General features: G+C 54.5%; 1 protein-coding gene across 2 annotated transcripts in view; it reads left to right on the top strand.

Annotated features, from left to right (window-relative positions):
* The first annotated feature begins 227 nt into the window (after positions 1-227).
* The window catches only part of PPP2R2C (protein phosphatase 2 regulatory subunit Bgamma), a 141,540-nt gene continuing 121,620 nt past the window's right edge, over positions 228-20,147 (top strand). Inside the window, exon 1 of one of the 2 annotated variants that reach the window (XM_023638387.2) lies at positions 228-466. In XM_023638387.2, coding sequence (XP_023494155.1) covers positions 397-466 — 70 coding nt within the window. In that variant the 5' untranslated portion in view covers positions 228-396. Of the gene's footprint in view, positions 544-20,147 lie in introns of both variants that reach the window. The other variant, XM_023638388.2, reaches the window with a different exon arrangement.

Here is a 20,147-nt window from a genome sequence, read left to right as displayed (position 1 = left end):
GCCTCGGCCCCGGCTCGGTCGGCGCAGCGCCGCGCGCGTCCCCTCCCGCCGCCGCCGCCGCCGCCGCCGCCGCAGCGAGCGCCCCGCACCAGGCCGCCGCCGCCGCGGGCGCACGGACGCAGCGCGCCCCGGCCGGCCGGCATGCGCGCCCGGGCCCCGGCCCGCCCCCACCCGCGGCCGCCGCCCGCCCGCCGCGCGCTCGCCTGACCGCGGCGCCCGCCCCGGCCGCCCGCCCGTCCCCGGCCGCCCCCGGCCGCGATGCCCGCCCCCCGGGGCCCCGGCGGCCCGCGCCCCTGCTAGGCTGCGGCGGCATGGCCCGCGCGCCCGGCGCGACCTCTGCGGATTGCATCGGTGTGCGGCGGCGGGGCATGCCCAGGGCACCGGGCACGGCCTTCAATGGGCGAGGACACGGACACGCGGAAAATTAACCACAGCTTCCTGCGGGACCACAGCTATGTGACTGAAGGTAACGTACGTGTTGTCTGAGGCCCCCTCCGGCCGGCCGCGGCGTGGGGATGCCGTCGCACCGAATGCCCTCCGAAGGTTTGGACCGCGCGCTGTGTGTCGTGTCCCCCCACCCCACCCCACCCCACCCCACCCCGCCCGGGTCCGGGAGGGAGGGAGCCCGAGGGCGCCGGCCTCCGCTGCCCAGCCGCCCGAGAGGGCAGCGCCCTCCTCCGCGCCGCCCTCCGGCAGGGGCAGGCAGCTTTCCGCCCCCGGGCCTGGTGCCATCCTGAATCGGCCGGCCCTGGCCATCATTTTCAAAACGGCCATCCCTGCGGCTAACCTGGGGAAGAAATCCCGGGGAAATTTAATGGCTCAGAATGCTGGGTTTGCCATTTCAGCCCTGCCCAAAGCTCGCAGAATTTTCTAGGCTGCTCACTCCCCGGAGACGAAGAGGGACCCAGAAAAAAAAAATCCATTGCCGGATTCGCCTGAGAGGCTCGCTGTCCTCGGCCCCTCCCTGGGCCTCCAGAGGCAGGGTCCCATAGTGGGTGGGAGAAGCGGCTGGTTTGGGGTTGGTTTTTATTCCTAGAGTTATACTAGCTGGCCCCAAACTGTCAGAATTTTCCAAAAAAGTGGACTATGCCACCCCAAATGGGCCGTGCATTTGAAATCCCCTAAATTGGCCGTAGATGCCCAAGCCCAACCCCCACCCTGAGGCTGGCGGAATCCAGAGGGTCAGCGCCCCGCTCCCATAGGCCGGTAACCTCCAAGGGTCCCTCTGCTCCACCTCTCCGGGGGACGGTGGGGACCGCTGCCGAGCCCGCTGCAGCCCGGCGCCCGCGGAGCGAAGTCTCCAACGAGGATGGGGAGAGCTAGCCGCGGGCTGTCCGCCTGCAGCGGTGGGGGTTCTGGGCTGGAGACCTTCCCGGGCTTAGGGATTTCGGGACTGCCTGCGTCTTCCCTAGGGGCTGCTGGGCTGGTTGCAGAAGTGTTTGCGGGTTTTTAGCAAGAGGTCCCCTGGTGGCTGCCCCTGTAGGAGGGGCCCTGGGCATTGCGCGCCGCGGTGCTCGTGCGCGTGGGTGCCTGTGTCAGGGACCCTGTGTGGGCCCGGCGGCGGTGACTCCGCTCCCGGGTGGTGTCCGCCGGAAATGAGGCCAGACCCGGTAGCCGGAGCCCTGCGGAGGCCGAGGCCGGGAGCGCTGGGCCAGCGCCGGGCGGGCTCCGTGGCCTCCGGGCGGGGAGTGCAGAGGCTGGGCTGGGTGTGTAGCCTGGGCGGAGGGATGCTGAGGGTGGCGCTCCCCGCATCCCGCTTAGACCCGCTGAGTCATGCTTTGCTGATGGGTGTGTGTGAGGGGAGAGGGGGCAGGGCTGCCCAGGGCTGCGTGGCTGGTGAGGGCTGGCCGCAAGCTATGGCTTCTCGGGGACCTTTGTCGCCTGCCTTGGTGAGGTGGAGGAAGGATCAGTGCGGGTTGGCGTGTTCCTTCTGCTGCCAGCCTGCTGAGTGGTGGAGGGGGAAACAGGCCTCTGGCTGCTGGCAGGGGCTCCAGTGGTCTGGCCCTGGCACAGACAGGGGATGTTGGCAGGTGCTTCTGGTCTGGCTTTCCGGAGGAAGCCTGGGGTTTCCCATCTCCACATCCAGGGCGATGGACAGGGCTCAGGGCTTTGTGGTTAAGAGTAGAAAGCGCCAGGCCTGACCCATGGTGGACATTTGCAGACGTGAATTCCTTCTTCATTCTCCACCAGCCCCTTTCTTTCATAAACCTGCCAGCTCTCAGCAGGCGCGAGCCGGGGCAAGTGCATCGTTATAAGGGTGAGAAGTGATGATTTTAATGCCCCTTCCTTCATTCGACAAGTATTTACTGAGCACCCACAGTGCCAGTCCTGTGTGAGCCCTAGGGCTGGACAGAGCGCCTGCCCTCGGGCCCTGTGATGTTGAGGAGAGTCTCCTCTCGCTGTCTCAGTTTCCCCGTCTGTAAAATGGAGTGGATGGTACCATCTTTCCCACAGTCTGGCGAGTAGGTGAGATGGTGGATGGAGGAGGCACCTCGGAACCATAAACCGTGCACTGGCAGCTAAAGTGTGTTGAGCACCTGTGTGCCCTGGGGCCTCACACACGAGGTCCACACACCCTTACACCCAGTCCATAGATGAGGAAACTGAGGCTCAGCCTTTGTCCACATCCCAGGCTGAGTGCTGGTTGCGTATAGGGCATAGGGCTCAGGTGCTAAGGATGCAGAGAGGATCCAGATCAGAAATTCCTGTCCTCAGGGAGTGAAAGCAATAACAATAATTATTAGAATTAGAATTAGATGAGATTCTGGCCTCCCTGCTTGAAAATGGACTTCCACACTATTGCATCTTGCTTACATGCTGTGCTGAGAGCATAGGGTCCGTCACTGATTTGGATGTCAGATAGACTTGTGTTCAAATCCTGCTTCTGACTCTGCATATGCTGTGCAGCCTTGGATAAGTTACTAAACCTTTCTGAGTATCACTTTCTCTCTTTGTAAAGGGAGAAATAATAATGATTTATCTTACAGGGTTGTTGGGACGATTAGTGATTATGCTAATATAGAAAGCACCCAGCATAGTATTAGGTCTAATTGGAGGCATTTAATAAACAACACTGCTATAATTTAAAACTTTCGTTCCTGGAAAGAGCTTCAGGAGCAAATAGTGGATGCTAAGAATTCGCAAACGACCCAGGTGTACAAATTTCTCTTCTGCTTGGTCATTTGGTCCACCAGCACTTGCTCACTACACTCCAGTGGCTCTGATATACTCCTGTTTCTTAAGCAGGCCATTTTCTTTCTTGTCTCAGGGCCTTTGCACTGGCTGTGTCTTCTGCCTGAAACAGTCACCTGCTTTTCTCATGGCTGACTCCTCATCCTTTAGGTCTCAAGTTAAACGGCATGTTCGCCAGTGGGAGTCCTGCTTGAGTTCCTGCATCTCTTCTTATAAAAAATTCAAAAACCTTGGGAAGAGTTGAGGTTTTGTTAGTCATTCACACCTTGGTGTGAATTAGTCAGAACACCTTTTTTTCCTCCTAACTCTTGGCTCAGCTCAGCTGAATGAGGGTTGTTGTGATCATTAAGTGTGGGTACAGGCCACCTGGGGGCACAGAGAACTTTGCAAAGATGAGTGGGTGTTGCAGAGAGCAGCACAGTGGAGGCTCTTAGGAGAATGGAAGGACCTGGGCCCTAGAGAAAGGCCCCGAGGGATAGGAGGATGCCAGGAGTCTCTGTTCCGACTTTTCTCAAGAGCTGGATGTGGCCCCAGGAGGGATGCTTCCTGGCTGTGTTCTCTTGCTGCAGCCCCGGGACTCAGCGTTCGGGTGAGTTGGACAGGTGTTTCCAGGCTAGACCAGGTCTGTGAAATGCATTCACTCTCCTGCACGCAGCAGGGGTTACCGAGTACATCCTCCTCTGGGTCTGGCCCTGGTCAGGCAGTGGCGGACCAGACCCAGGAGCTCCTGGCCCAGGGGAGGTGGTAGATGCTGATGAGGTAGATTGTGGCAGTGACTGGGTCCCTTTGGGAAGCAGCAGTTGCTCCCAGACGCCTGATGGGTAAGTCACGTTGGGGGCACGCTTTTGTGCTGGGACCACGGGCGCGGCTTTCCCTCCCTCGAGCACCTCAGCCGTTGAACCCTGTTGTCTGCATGTGCCTCTTTCATCCGTGGAAAGGAACGCACCTGTCCCTGTAACCCCCTGTCCTTGCCATCCTCGTGGGTTCCGTGTGATTTCAGAGTGATCTGTTTATCCCCACAGAGTCGTCCTGAGTTTATAGTTGAGGAGGTGAAGCGGAGGAGTGCAGTGACTCGCTCGGGAAGTGGTTAAGATCAGGAGGGCGGCCCAGGCCTGTCTGAACCGGCATTTAGGTGGTTTCTGCCGCCTTCGTGTTTTGAACTAGCTGTGCCCTGGATGGCATCAGTTTTCTGCCCAGGCTGGCCGAACACCCAGCATTCAGGCAGATGTGCATTCTGTGGTGCGTATTGTGGCTGATCTCCCCACCCGCCTGTCCCCCTTCACACCACCAAGAACACAGGTGGTTCCCAGCAAGAGACCTGTGGCCATGGGCTGGACGAGCTTGGTCCAAGGGTAATCCCATCGCTCTTGCAGTGACTGGTTCCAGGATGGACGTGGGAGTTCGTTCTGGAGGTCGAGCGGAAGGTAGAGAGGGCTGCAGGGGGCCAGTCCCTCTCTTGTGATGGCACATGGAAGCCCCATGGTTGCCGGCAGCCACCTTGAGGGCGTGAAGGGAGTAAGTTTTAAGCCAACAACACAGTTGATGGCAGAGCAAAGAGTGAGTGAGAAGTGGGGATGTGGGTGACATCTGTGACTCCCTGTGTTAACCAGGCCTGACGTCCACCCGCCTCTGGGCTTCCAGTTCCGTGAGCTGGTACATTTATTTCCTCACCGTTACGCACTTTGAGCCGACGCTCTGTTACTTGCAGCCAACAGCACCCCTGCTTGCACAGCCTTTCCTAGTTATCGGGAAACCCAGGAGCCCTGTCCCTCGTGACCTAGACTCGAGATACATAAAACCAGGAGGCACTTCGATTTTCTTGCTTTCTGTTTTAGGAATCTTCTTTGATCTCTTGTAATTCACTTAAGTCAAAATCGCCAAGTTCCGTTTTCCCCTCCTGGGCCCTACTGAGGGGGTGGCTCCAGCCAGATGAGATATCCCCAGGTCTGGTGCCAGGGGACCTGTGTGCCTGGTGGGGTCTGGCTCTGGGTCTGCAATCTCAGGCGGGTCACACAGTCTCTCGGAGCCTTAGTTTCTTCTCTGGCTTGTTGCTCAGATCACTTGTAACCGGGGCTGTACATCTCCGTGAAGCCCCCACCCTGCTTCGCGACGGGAATCCTCCTGGTGAACTTGCGGCATTCGATTACACGGCCTGGAGTATGTGCGCGTGCCCAGCCCAGGCCCAGGGGCACAGGCAGCACTTAGCAAGTATTGATATCTGTTCTTTAGCGGTAAGAGTTAGATTGGCCTGTAAAACTATCATCAGACTGGCTAACCCAACTCCGTCCCTAACCCATGGGGAAACTGAGGCTGGGGGGGGGGCGGTTACTTGTGGCACCGACCTAAAGCCAGCCCAGAGGGAGGGCCTGGAGGGTCAGCCGTCAATTTTTGAAAATCAGGGCGTGGACTGCTCAGATCTTTCTTCCTTTTGCTTCCATTGAGGAGCGTCGCTTCCACAAGCTTTCTTGGGGTTCCACGGCTTATGCTGTCTCTGCCTCAGGGGTGGGGCAGGGAAGGAGGCCGCGATGGGACACCTCTGGGTGCCCTCCACCAAATCCCATCCCCTCTCTAGCCTCAGTTTCCCTGCACTGCCTCCTGCCCTGGGTTGTCCCAGGCTGTGATGAGCAAAGGCCGTGTGGACTCCACAGGCCCCCCGTGTGGAGGGGTTATTGTTGTCCATCTCCCAAACCGCCGCGTGGACCACCCATACACCCCGCTGTGAGCGGCAGCTCATTTGTTTGTCATCAGCGCTGACTCGGAGGTTGGTGCAGACACGCAGTAGGGTGTTTTCCATTTTCTTTCTGTGAGATGGAAATCAAATTCTAATACAGTTTTTCCACATGATCTCCTGGTTGTCTTAACTTGCTACAGCTTTTGGGTTTTGTCCTTAAAGCCCGCAGAGCTAAGGGGGGTTTTTGCCAGAGGTGTTTTAGGTCTTGAGAACCGGAAGCGTGGCTGTGCACTGCTGGGCTCGGTCGGGAGGACTACAGAGCAGCGACGCGGATGACGAGGGCAGCGGTCTCCAGTGTGCCTCGCAGGGAGACACGCTGTTGGCAATCTCTCATAGTTCTTTCCGGTCTTTTGTAAGTGCCCATGTCTGTTTTTAATAAAAGCTGTAATCTCTCTCTATAAACCATTTTGAAGGCTATTTTTCTGATTAAGCATGAGATTATAAGAATTTTCCAGTGCTTTGCTCCAGGGCTGGCTTCACGGGTGTGCCGCCTGTGCGGTCATATAGGGTCCCCTACTCAGAAGGGCCGTGTGCTTGGTTGAATGCTCTGCTGTCACCATCTTGAAATTTTTAATACTTTTATCTTTGAACCTGTGTTTTGTAAGTGACGTCTGATGGGATAGTGGAGCATGCGCACAAGCAGAGGTGACACATGCAACAAGTGTTTCCGCTGTTCCTCATGCAGCTTCCATAACACACTTACCTGTGTTCACTCTGAGCGTCGCTGAGCCTCCCATGTGTTGTGGGGCCACCAGAATTCTGCGATTGCGCGCCAGATCAGTGTGTCTGTGGTTGTGTGAGTGGAAGTGCTGACAGCCCTGAGATGCCACGCTGTCGGCCTGAACCCGAACTTGTTCGGAATGCAGAAGGGAGGCGGCGACATTCTGAGAAGCATGAGGACCAAGTACCCTGGCACATCCTTTCTTACTCATGTTACCTCCCTGTGTTAGCTGCTCACTGATGCTGAAATGATGACACTGAAGGAAAAAGAAGATAGGACAACAGCAGCTTCCTTTCTTTTCAGCCCTTATTTGTCATTGAGCCAAGAGTAGAGATGTGTGCCTAGAATGTGCGAACATCTCAAAGTGAAATAGAAACAGATGAGTTAGTTCCATGCAGGGTTGCCCCTGCTCTGGGAGGAACGAGGAGCATTTGCCTGTAGAAGCCAGCAGTTTCAGGTGGAGGATTTCAGTGCTTCTGCATTCCGGTTCAGTGCGCTTCGATTTGCATTTAAAGCTGAAACTGTACAATAGAACGATGAGCAATAAAATTCACGCTAATAATTTAAACTTTTTTTTCTTTATTTCAGTTGGCATTAAATCGCAAATAAATAACACCATAAGAAGTCATGGAAAAAATGAAAAAGCTTTGTATTTTAGTACCTTTAATGACACTTTCCCCTTGCTTTTTGCACAAGGGGCTCTGCGTTTTCATTTTGCACTGGGCTGGGAAATGCTATAATTGGCCCTACTTTGCTGTCGGGGGGGAAGGCTGGAATTCCTGGGGGTGGGGACTCCTTGGCCCGCCTCCCACCTCCTTGGCTTTTGTGATTGGTCGGAGTGGTGACAGCCTGTCACCCATTGGGCAGCCTTTCCCTCTTGGGCGGGGCTACGGTGTTAAAGGGCCCTGCTCCTCCCCGCGCTCTGGGGCCCTCACCCCGTGGGCTGTGCTGGGGCCGGCCTGCGGTGCCCTCCTGTTAGAGTCCAGCCTTCGGACTTCTTCCTCCCCACAGGCCCAGCAGGAGGGGCAGTCGGGTAGGGGGTCTCTAGCTCGGTTTTTCCTCCAAGTTTACCATTAATAAAGCAGATTTTTTTGACCTCCCTCTTGCTGTCCACCTTCCCTGTGTGTTCTCAAGTCCTGGGGGGCAGTGAGCGGGAAGTGGTTACTTCAGCCCGGCCCCCCACCCCCACCCCCACCCCCGCCTCCAAATTCCATCTTTTTATTGGCTGCAAACTATTCCCACAATAGATGTGTCATAGTTTAATTAATTGCCCTCTGATTGTTGGACAATTATGTTGCTTTTTTTTCTTTTGTAACTAAAACTGAATGAATGAACATTATTTGTACATGAAGACCCCCTACTCCCATCCCTCCCCCAACTGTGGAATAATTTCTTCAGAGAGAGTGCTGTGCATGCAATTTTATGTAAAAATTATGAATGGGTTTAGTATTCTCGACACATATTGCCAAATGATTCTCCAGAAAGTTTCTCTATTTTACCACATGCTGATCAGCATTAGGTATTCTAATTTGTGTGACCTTTGCAAATATCAGAGATGAAAAGTATTTGTTTTAATTCATGTCTGAATACCAATGAGATGGAACGTTTTTTCCCCTTTTGTTTTACAGACATGTCCTGACCCCCTTATATGCCGGGGGGGACGCTAGAGACCTTAGAGAACAAGGTTACTGCTGTCACTCACTCACTCATTCATTCGTTTATTCGACAGCTATTCCTGGAGCGCCTACTATGTGCTAGGCACAGAAGAAGCCTTGTCACTAGGGCAGAGAGAGTGAGGGTGGGGTTGAGAGAAAGAGAGAAGAGAGCTGAGGCCAGAGCCCACGGTTCACCAACGTCTAAGGGACAGAGAACAAGGACTCTGTGATGGTGACAGAGTTGGGGTGGCCACCGAGGCAGGAGGAAAACAGGAGGACTGTGGAGTCACAGACCCAAGACGATCCCAGGAAGGAAGGAAGGGAGAGAAAGAGGGAGGCGGGAAGGATGGATCCCCAGCATGAAGGCTGCCAAGCTGTCAGGTGGGACCATGGGAAGCTGTGCTCTGGCTCCTCCTGTTTCAGGTGCTCGCACCGCTGGCAGCCGGTCCCCTCTGGCTCTGCTTTGTTGATGCCGTCTTTCCACGAGCCTTTGATCCTTCGTAGTCTGGCCTCCTTCCGCGCCGCTTCTCCCTGTCTGTATGCAGAACGGTTGGCTCTCTCTTCTCCCTCCAGGATGCCCCTCGCCCAAGTCTTACTGCCTCTGGGGCAAACGCTCCAGGTCCCAGAAGGCTCCTTTGAGAGCTCCGCACTCCTGGTTTCGTTTTGTTCTTCTTAAGACGTGGGCCCGTCCCTCCCAGGGTCTCGGATGCCATTGAGAGAGTGGGCCGCCTCTGGAGAGAGTCTGGAGGAGTCTGCAAGCCCACAGCGCCCTGGGGATCCTGCTGGTTGAACCGGGCCCTACAAAGAGAAGCACATTGCGGGTCAGCCCTCGTGTAAAATGACCCATGTGGACTTCAGTATTAAATAATTATAAAACAAACACAACAGCCGTTGTTATGGTTAACCATTTTATTGAGTACCTACTATGTGCCAGATGCTAAGTACATCGTCTTAGTGGATTTTCACAAAACCCAACGTTGTGTGTATTATCCCCATCTTACAGAGGAGAAAACTGAGCCTCGGCACTTGCCCGAGTCACACGTGTAAGAGGCAGAGCTGGGGTTTGCACGCAGGCCATCCGCCTGCAGACCCGCACTCCTGACCTCCACGTTGGGTGGTGGGACCAACAGGGCAGGGCAGGCGGTCCATTCAAGTTCTGATCATGCGCCTGGCTTGGGAGGGTCTTGGGTTTGACCCCAGGGCTGCTTGGTGTGGTGCTCAGGCCGCGTGTGCAGCAATGCGTCTGTTACAGCCGCATGTGGGGCTAAAAACATTAGAGAAGGGTCAGAAGGAGAAGGGCTCCCCTCAGCCGTATCGGTGGGAGGAGGGGTATGGTCACAGCTCTACAGAGGACAGGCCCTTTGGCCCTGAAGGGAGTGGCATTCTCCAGGTTAGGGGTGATGGTGTGTTGGGACTTGGCATTCTAGTCCATTCCAGGCAGGAGGAACAGCATGTGTGAAGTGACAGATGATTGTCCCCTGACGGCATCCAGCCTCCTCTGCCTGAGCCCAGGAGGCAGTTGCCAGCCTGCTGGGGAGCAGGGCCACTTGGGAGCTGCTGTGCTGCCCAGGACGGGCGCTGCCTCCTTGCACAGTGGGAGCCATTGTCCCCCAGAACCCTGGGCTGAATGGTGCATTGAGGCAGAACAAAGGCAGCTCAGAGGTCCCGGCTGCCCCAAGCAGGGACGGGATCTCCAACTGCAGGCCCAAGGCCTCCTCTGGGCGGGCCTGGCCTCCTGTACCTGGTCCCCAACCCCGCCCCCCGTGGAGGTTGCAGCCCTGACACCTGGGGCTCCCGATGCTGGAGGCTGGGTCCTGGACCCCGGGCTGAGCTCTGGTTCTGGCACAGCTGTGAGCCTTTGGCTGGTTCTTCTGCCTCAGAACCAATTTCCCCATCTGTCAAGCAGCGAGAGAACTACCAGTGGGCTTTTCGTGAGAATTAAGTGAAATAATGTACCTACTGTACACGAATCTCAATAAAAGGGAACTACTTCCATTATTATCAGCTTTTGAATTTTTTTCCAGTTTCAAAAAAGTTTTAATGAAAACTTTCAAATATGTACAGAAGTAGAGAAAATAGCATATGGAATTGTTCCTCTCCCATCCTCTCGCTTCAGCTGTTCTCCAGATTTTGCCATACTTCCTTCATTTACTTTCTCCTTTTGGCTGAAGCATTTCTAAGCAAATTCAAGACTCCCGTCACTTGACCCCCCCTCCCCCCATCAGCAGGCATCTGTGAACGCTAAGGGCATTTCTTACATAAGCAGTTACCACCATCCCACCTTGCAAAATGAGTACCGATTTCTTCCCATCTAAATTCTGCTCCCTCTTAGCAATGTCCCCAGTTGTCTCAGAAATGTCTTTTTTTAGTTGGTTGGTTTGACCCAGGATCCAGGGTCATGCCCCTGTACCTACATCTGTCTCTTAAGTCTTTTCTGATCGAGGCCAGTCCTCCATCCCATTTTCATACCACTGGCTGCTAAAGACACTAGTTACTGTTTTGTAAGGATTATGGTTTCACCGCCACTGTCCCTAACCCGTGTCTGGATCCCAGGTTTGGAAGGCTGAGGGGTGGTTGCCTGGATCCTGGGAATCAGCCCCGGGGGTGCCCCTTCCTCCTGCCAGGACCTCCTCACCTCCCATCGGCTGAGAGACCCTGGTGGGTTGTTTAGCCGGTGCACACATCTCCTTCAAGACCCTCCCAGATTGCAGGTTCCTGAGCAAAGTAAATGGGTTCACTTTTAAGCCATTGAGTTTCGAGGTGATTTGTTAAACAGCAGTAGAAAATGGAATAGTCATGGATTCCCAAAGCTGAATTCCCAGTCCTGCCCAACGCCTGCTCCTTCTGACATCCCCTGTCCAGCTACAGTGCTCTCTCCTTGATTCTGTGGCTCCCTCAGAGCCTTCCAGTAACTTCCTTCTTGCTTCTGTTAGCCTGCGTCAATTTGTGTTTCTTATAACTGAAGAACTCTCTCAGTCCCAGCCAGGAGGGGTGGCTCCGATCATAAGATGGGACTGGCACCCGGGCCTTTCTGAAACACAGGGCCCAGAGTCCTGTCCCACGCAACGTCAGTAGATACATACCTTGGACATGTCTGCTTCCTCCGTGCACTGCTCCTCTGTACTCCACCAGGTGCTGGGTAAACGTGTTTGAATGACTGAGTGAGTGCACAAACGGCACATCTTCACATCTGACCTCAGAGCAGTCCAGAGTTTTTTTCTTTAACCAAATGCCACACCTTCCCCTGGCCAAATTTCCTGGCTATAAACAATCTTCACTGTGCACCGTTCCAATATGCACACGTTCCGGTCACCACGGTTCCGTTCAATATAATGCCAGTCCCCCAACCACACGGTCCAGATTTCAGCTACCATGGTGTACGGAACTGTGAGTAATTGCATTAAGGACAAACTTTGCCACCACTTCCTCGGTCCACAAACCACGAAGTTAATAATGTTTGTGCGTCGTGATTCATGACCAAGTCTCTTCTTTCAGCATCTTTCGCTGGTTGATCACTGTGCTTCTGTCAGTTCACACACAGACAGCGAAGCATGTGGAGGTGTTGCCTCCTTGTCTCCCCGTGATGAACTTGTGTGACGTTTTACAAAGATGGACCATCAAAGAGGGAATTGTCCCACGAAGATGAGGGTCAGCAAAACAAAAACAAAAACAAAAACAAAAACAGATAAGTGATGATGCTGGAGGAGAAATTTAGATGGAATGTAAATAGAGTTATAGGAAAAATCGCTGACCCTGGGGATGTTGAAGCCGCTGCCATTCGAGACTCTTCTGCACAGCCAGAGGAAAAGTGAAGCTGAGCTTATCGACGTAAGTGAGGAGGGTGTCTGTGACCAAAAGGGTGAAGACATCCCAGAAGAAGTGACGCCAGGAAAACGTTTCATGTTAAAGGAACCCTTGAAGATATTTCACAATGTTGAAAGCACAAAGGATAAAATCTTGGAATCTGATCTAAGTTAGAAAGACAATTCTCCAAGGAGTGGAAGAGATGCTTGCCCTGTGTAGGGAGTGAGACAGCAAGCGGAAGAAGCCAGTCCTGGTCACACTCCTCTCGATACATCTGTTGCAAAGAAATAAAATCCTTGAATTCTCAATGTTTCTAATGTTTTAAATTACTGTGTACTAAGTAAATATTAGTTTTACTATTTTTAATTTCCCTTTACATTTGTAACCACCAATAAGAGAGTTTTTAATATCTTGGAAAAAAGTTTAAAGCTTATGGAACATTTGTAATTTCCACGTTGATTAGTGAGATCCCTTTGAATGGGTTCAGCATGCATGGCCACTTCTGTGGTCCCCGGAGTGAGAACTCCCTGCATTTTTTCCAAATGGGCAGTGGTACACTGCATGGCCCTTCCACATGTCAAGGCCATGGTGATGTTTTAAACCCTGGCCGGAGGATTACGGTCAATGTGCTCCTTACTGAAGGTGACAGCTCAAGAATATTAAATAACTCAAATTCCTCACTGTGGAAATGGGTAGGCAGCCCTGGGGTCACTGTGAGGGGTACACACTGTGCAGACCTCCAGCCAGCCTGTCTGCTTCGGGAACAATCCCTCATGGAATGAACTGACTTGAGGAGTCAGGGGCTGAATGATAGTGGTTCCTACACCGGCTTTCGATGTGAAAGGTGATAAAAACAACCCTGAATATTTTATAGCCCCAAGGAGAGGTAAGGCTCTTTATTGAAGCTGTGAAAACAATCCATCGTCATAATGTGTCCCGTATTGTCAGACTCTGGGAGCTAAGTTGTGTGTATGTTAAGATGCTCCTTTTGAGAAGATTTTAATTTTATTTCTCTATTTATTTCATCTCATTATAGAGACGTTTGAAAATGCAAAAAGTAGAATAAAGAGAGGGAAAAATAACATCCTGCTTTCACTGCCCTAGAAACATTGTTCCAATTTTGTTATTTTTCCTTCTTACTGCCCCCCTGTAGGTTGTACTATAAATACAGGTATCTGTCTTTTCAAGTATTTAACACACTGTAAACCGTTTCCCCATATGATCATATGCTCTGAGTAAACAGTTTTTAATGGCTGCGTAATAGTCCATCATGTAGGTATAATTATTCATTCAGTCACTGTGTATGGATTCATTCCTCAGACTAGGGTCGATGGCCTGCAGTGGGCGTGTGGGTGGGGTTGGGGGTGCAGGAGTGAGGAGGAATGGGGCACATCCCCTCCCTGGGGAACCTCTGGAACCAGGGACACGTACACAGATGCCCATAATACAGTGTGATGGGGCGGATGCAGTGGGACCCTGCTGCAGCCTGGGAGCAGATGGGCAGAGATGCTGAGTCCGGAGCAGAGGAGCGGCTGGCCCAGGATGGCAGGAGGGAGCAGGGGAGAAGGCATTCCAGGCAGTAGGTATGTTATGAGCAGAAGCACAGAGGGAAGAAACGGCATGGCTCCAGGGTTGCTGGAGTGTTAACTTGCGGGTCTGGGAGCCCCTGGCAGGCGTGGTGAATGAACAGACAACACAGGCTGCTGGTGGCGGAGGGACCTTGGTGATCTCTCCAGGCAGGGAAGGAAGAGGGAACTGAGAGTGGCCAGGGGTCTCTGGGAGTTTGGAGAGTGGAAGTGGGGAGAGTGGCGTTCAGAGGCAAGCACGTCCAGGAGAGGCGCACAGAGTGGGCAGTGAAAGGCGGGTGGAGGTGAAGGTCATGGGAAAGAGAGGTTGTCCCGGAGGGTTGGTGTGGTGGAGGCGTGGTGTGGTGGGGGACGGAAGGTGGAACCTCCTCTCGTGGTCTTTGGTTAACACGAGAGTGTGCCAGAGGCTGGTGAGTGCAGACGACGGTGGGTAGAGGGTGTAGAGACCTCCCTACTCTTGGACAGCTGTGCCCCACTTTGGGTGTTTAAATTAAGATGTGGTGAGCATCCTTGTGAATGTACATGTTCCTGTGTTACAGGTTAGTCCTCTCTCTGGCTGTCTGGGGATGCAGTTGCTTAGTGGAAGGATAGCAGTGTTTTTAAGAGCTTGAATAAAGATCCCAATATCATGGTGTCTACTAAACTAAAAATAAAATTTGGGGGCTGGCCCGGTGGTGCAGTGGTTAAGTGCACATGTGCTGCTTCGGTGGCCCAGGGTTCACTGGTTTGGATCCCGGGTGCGGACATGGCACCGCTTGGCAAGCCATGCTGTGGCAGGCATCCCACATATAAAGTAGAGGAAGATGGGCACGGATGTTAGCTCTGGGCCAGTCTTCCTCAGCAAAGAGAGGAGGATTGGCGGCAGATGTTAGCTCAGGGCTAATCTTCCTCAAAAAAAAAAATAAATAAATAAAATTTGCCAAAAATTTTGTTTGAGTGATCTTTAAAAGAGTGAATCCACATGTATCATGCCGCTCTGGAGTGGTCTGTAGATGGAGCGAACCCATCAATCTCTGTCTCTCTGGCTTTAAAAAAAAAAAAAAAAAAGGATCGATTTCGGCTGCAGCGCGTGGTGACTTACGGCTGTGCTCATTGTCTCCTGATGTGCGTCCGATGGGTGATGGGGCTTTGGCTGTGCACGGAGGAATCCTGCTGTCAGTTGCCTTTTCCTGCGTGTGTAACTCTCGCCTTCTCGGTAAGATAGTAATAGTGATGGCGGGGCCAATGGCGAGGAAGCTGCCCTCTTGTCACTGCTACAATGTCGCGACACGGATGCTCGTCATCTCATTGGAACTTTGTGCCTGCTCTGGGGGGTGGTGGGAATGACCCCCTTTTACATGTCAGAAAACAGAGCCCCAGAGAGCTTGGGTCACATGCGCAAAGCCACACAGTCAGTGTTATGGTTACTATTACTACCTAACAGACTGGTCTAAAATCTTAGTGACTTAAGACAACAACCATATTTTAATGTCCCCTGGAGTCCGTGAGTCAGGAGTCTGGGTGGGACGTGGCTGGCACATCTACTCTGCGTGGCCGCTGCTGAGCCTCCCTTCTAAGCTGGTGGGTGGGCTGGTCCAGGTGGCCCAAGATGGTTTCATGCACACATTTCGTGCGCAGTGGGGATGGCTGGGAGGCTGGGCTCGCCTGGGACCAGCGATGTGGCCTCTCTAGCATGGGGGTCTCAGGGTAGCTGGACCCCTTAGGCGGTGGCTGGCTTTCCCAGATCAAGTGTCCTACGAGAACCTGGCTTCCTGACCTCCTCGGAGTCTCACGTCGACTTCGTCACTTCTGTCACTTTAGCTCTTTGAGTCCCAGGCTGGCCCAGGTCGAAGGTGCGTTAGACTCCACCTTGGGATGCAGGAAAGGCCAGGGCACACTGTGGAAGAGCAGATGGCGTGGGAGACAGTGCTGTGGCTCTCTGGGAAACAGTTTGCCGCAGACGGCCTGCCGAGCAGGGTCCGCACTCGGCTGTCTGACCTTGAGCCGCTGCCCCTGCAGGGGTGATGCTCCCTTGTCATCCTGACCCGTCAGAGGAAGCAGGAGCCTGCCCCTCCACACCAAGTCCCTCTTCCAAAATATGAAAATGGGCGTAGTTTTGCCCATTTACATACAGGGTTTGTGACAATGTGGATGGATCTTGAGGGCATAGGCTAAGTGACATAAGTCAGAGAAAGACAAATACTGCATGGTCTCACTTATATGTGGGATCCAGGAAAGCCGAACTCAGACAGAGACTAGAACAGTGGTTACCTGGGACTGGGGGTGGAGGAAATGGGGAGAAGTTGGTCAAAGGGTACAAACTTCCACTTAGAAGATTACTGAGTTCTGGGGATCTAAGGTACAGGATAGAAGCTATAGTTAATAGGTATTATATACTTGAAAGTTGCTAAGAAAGTAGATCTTAAATATTCTCACTACAAAACAGCAATGGGAATTATTGACCTGATGGAGGCGTCAGCTAACACTACAGTGGTCATTGTTTTTTGGTATGCGAGTGTATCAAGTCAACGCCTTAAGCTTATACAACCTTATATGTCAATTCTATCTCAGTAAAGTTGGAAAAAAAATAAATGCAGAAAACAAGAGGTGAGTACCTGCTTTCTTTAGGCAGTAGCCTAGATTTCCCGCAGACCTGCCCCCTGTGTGTGCACCAGGCAGGAGTATTCATACAAAGGGGCTCGGGTTGGGGAGCAGCCTGTCAGCCGCCCCGCGCCCTCCCCTTCTGCAGGTGCGCTGTGAGGTGCCCACAGCGGGGACGGTGCCCTTGGGGGGCTGTGCTTTCTCCCTTGCCAGGGCCCCTGTGGTGAGGGGAGGACTGCAGAAGGGAAGCAGGTGAGCCGGCTGGCTTTCTGCTCAGCTTGCCTCCAAGGGCATGGATCATCTTACTTGCTCAGCCTCAAGGAAGCAGTGGCCTGGTCCTAGACACGGTGCACACGGCATCCACCTACTGGGCGATGGGCACCCTTCTCTGAGTGCATGCATGTGGCAAAAGGGGAGGAAGCTGCTCTGCCGTTTAGTGAGAGTGCTCGTGTGCCTGCCCCAGGCGGGGTGAGCGGTGTGCAGGCTTTGTCCCTGAGGCAGATACTGTTACTGTCCCCATTCACCTGATGACTACATGGGAACTCAGGGAGGACAAGCACCCTGCTGAGTCTACTCTGTGGGCGTGCAGTGAGGAGCTAGCGCTGTCCTGGGCCTGTCGGCCCCTGAACCCCACCCCCTCCTGCAGCAGGCTGCACCCTTGCCAGAAAGAGGACTCCCTTCCGGCCTTGTTCCGAGTGAGAGGGGAGCCTTAGAATCCTCAGTGTGAGTCATGGGTAACGCCCTCCCCGAGGCCCCTCTCATCTGGAGAGGGGGCGTCGGGCCACCTTAGCAGCTCCTCCAGACCCCGGCTCAGCGTAAGTGGGGGCCCTGTCCTCAGGGTGGCCGCAGAGCTGATGGAGGAGCCATGTCCCAGGGTGCAGTCCTGGGACAGGCGTGTCGTGGGTTGGCCCATGTGGCTCGGCTCAGCCTGCCTCTCAGGAACCCTGGCCCGACAGAGCCCGGGCTGCAGATAGTCACACTTTAATTGTTATTAAAAAACAGCTTTATTGAGATATAATTCACACACCATGCAATTCGCCACTTAAAGTGTACAACTCGATAGCTTCTTGGTATATTACAAAATTAATTTTTTAAAAATTGTAGTAAAATATGTATAACATAAACTTGCCATTTTAACCATTTTAAGTGTACGATTCAGTGGCATTAATGACATCCACGATGTCGTGCAACCATCACCTCTATCTATTTCCAAAACTCTTTCGTTACCCCAAACGGCAGCCCCGTCCCCATTAAACGCTGCCCCCTCCGCCCAGCCCCTGGGACACTCCCCGCTGCCTCCTGTCTCAGAATTTGCCTCCTCCCGGGCCCGCGTAAGTGCAGTCGGACTGTCTGTCCTGTGTGTCTGGCTTATTTCGCTAGCACAGCGTCTTCTAGATCTGTCCGTGTTGGGCAGTTGGGAAGGAGGTGAGATCTTTGAAAGCCCGAGGTTCGCCGGGGAGAAAACCATGTCACAAAGGTGGTCTCAGTGTTCTGCAAGGGGAGGGGACCCCGCCTGTGCCAGCCATGGCCCCTCACACATGTGCCTTTGTCTGAATGCTACACGGCACCCTCCCCAAGTGGACAGCTTCCCGAAGGGTCCCCCCTGCAGCGAGGGAGCACTGTGGGCAGATCCACCTGCCAAACCCCTGCCAACCATCCCCTCCTGTGTTTTGTACTTCCTCCTGCTGACTTTTGAGCATCCCTGGTGGGGGTTGGGGGGTTGTTCTCCCATTTTACAGATGAGGAAACTGAGGCTCCCAGAAGTTACGACCTCCCCCAGCCAGGAGGAGGCAGAGCCGGGGTGCGCCGGGCTGGCTCCGGATGCTGCGGGCACTTATGATGACTTCTAACTCCACTCCTTCCTCTTTGGGGGCCCCCTCCCCCATGCTTTGTCCCTGGTGCTTTAACATGTGCAGAGTGCAAGGGCACAAGAGGGACTCAGGTCACCTGGGGCCAACCTTCCTCTGTGCCCACTGCGCCTCATGCGGCTGACGTGCTGTGGACTCTCTCGGCACCTCTGTGTCTTCAGCTCTGAATCAGGGGCTGAGAAGAATGTCCTCTCAGGGCAGATGGGCGAGATAACATGTTAGGTGCGCCTGATACTCAGAAAGGCCCCATCAGATGCTCATCTTTCCTCTGAGCAGAGGGAGCCACACCCGACCTGTCCACGCTCATCAGCCCCCAGGGAAAGGGCTGCAGGGTGACCCTGAAGGCCTGACTCTCTTCTCTGACCCACCCCAGTCCCAGCCCCGCCCTCTCACCAGGCCATCCTGCAGTGTGGCCGTGAGGAGCTGGAGCCAGGGATGGGGGCAGCCCATCCAGGTGGTGGGCGGGGGTGGCAGCGGGCCGGGCTGCCCATGGCTGGCCCAGCCCCGAGGTCTCTGTGGTGCCTGAGGTGTTCCGAGGTGGGTCCTGACCTGTGCTGGGCCTGAGGGTGAATGTATGTCCAGGAGAGCGCTGGGCTGGGACATCCCGCGGGACAGAGCTGGGCCCCGAGGACCCACGCGGCTTTGTGCCAAGGACTCATTTGGTGACTTTGCTTCCAGGCGACTGCCTGAGTCCCAGACCTGGGCATGTTTGGGTGGAGCTGAGAGCCCCGGGGTCAACCCTGTGAACCCCAGGCACGTCTTCTTGACGGCAACTTCCCTATGGGTGACCCAATTTTCAAAACCCCAAACTGGGTCACTTGTCTGGCTACATACGTGTGTCCATATGGGGACAGTGTGACGGCAGGTGATAAATTGGGGCAGTGGCTGGAAACCTGGGGCTTGGGGTCCCTGTAGCTGCATCCTTGTAAGGGGCCATGCCACCTGGTGACCAGGCTCTGCTGGTGACTGGCTGCGTGACCCCGGGGATGCCACACGGCCTCCCTGCACCTCAGTTTCCTCATTTGTGAGATGAAGACTCCACCTTGGGGGCACAAACACCAGTATGTCCTCTGAATCGAGGGCGTCTGCAGAAGGAGCAGCTGTGAGGCCCAGGCCCCAGGAGCAGGGTCCCACGACGACCCAGGGAAGCAATGCAGGAGGACTTAGACGGGACCAGGGTGAAACCGGGGTGTGCCCCAGGAACTGGGGAGTGAGAGTTAAATATGCGGGATCTGAGTGGGGACGCACAAAGTCACTCTGAAGGGACAGATGGCCCCAGGCCAGCAGGCAGTGGCTGGACCCATTTGTAAATCTAAGGAAGGCACCAGTCTGAGTTTTCAACAATACGGCACGAGCAGAGCGGGACCTGGTCCCTCCTGTCTCCCGTCCAGGCTGTTGGGGGCCCTGCTCCCCAGCCCTTCTCCTGGGGGAGGGATCCGGAGCGGGGCGAGGGGTGCAGTCTGATTTGTGGGTCTGGGACAAGTTGTGACATAAGGGGGCAGGCTGGGGGTGGGGGAGTCGGGGCGGGTGGTTCTGGGACAGCAAGTCCTGCTCGTGTCAGCTCTCACACCACATCCTCCCCTGGGACTTTCTCAGGACCGGGGTGCGGCTGAGCCCGACACTACATACCTAGCTCTGCTCGCACTCTCGGGAGGTTTCAAACCTGGATGGGAACAGGAGTGCCATTTATTGGGCCCCCAAACACCCCAGCCAAGGCCCTCAGAGGACTGAGGCTGGAGGGGAGCTGGAAGGTGAGGGGTACCCAATTCAGTTGAACAACAGCACAAAGGAGCAGCTGAGGGAGAGGCGTTCCTTTCTCCTGCTCCTCCCGAGCCACCCCAGACCTGGCTGAGGGGACAGCTGGGGCTGCGGGAGGGGGCCGAGGATTAATGATGCTGGGGCTTTGCAAACAGGCAGCTATAAAAACCTATCGGCAGCGCGGCACCTTCTCCATAAGACAGGCTCAGCTGGATTTATAGCCCGGGCCCTCTCCGGGGCGTGCACAGAGAA

The sequence above is a fragment of the Equus caballus genome, chromosome 3 (assembly GCF_041296265.1).
Source record: "Equus caballus isolate H_3958 breed thoroughbred chromosome 3, TB-T2T, whole genome shotgun sequence".
NCBI classification, from domain to species: domain Eukaryota; kingdom Metazoa; phylum Chordata; class Mammalia; order Perissodactyla; family Equidae; genus Equus; species Equus caballus.
Note: the sequence above shows the minus strand (reverse complement) of the source record. Positions and strands in the feature narration are given on the sequence as shown.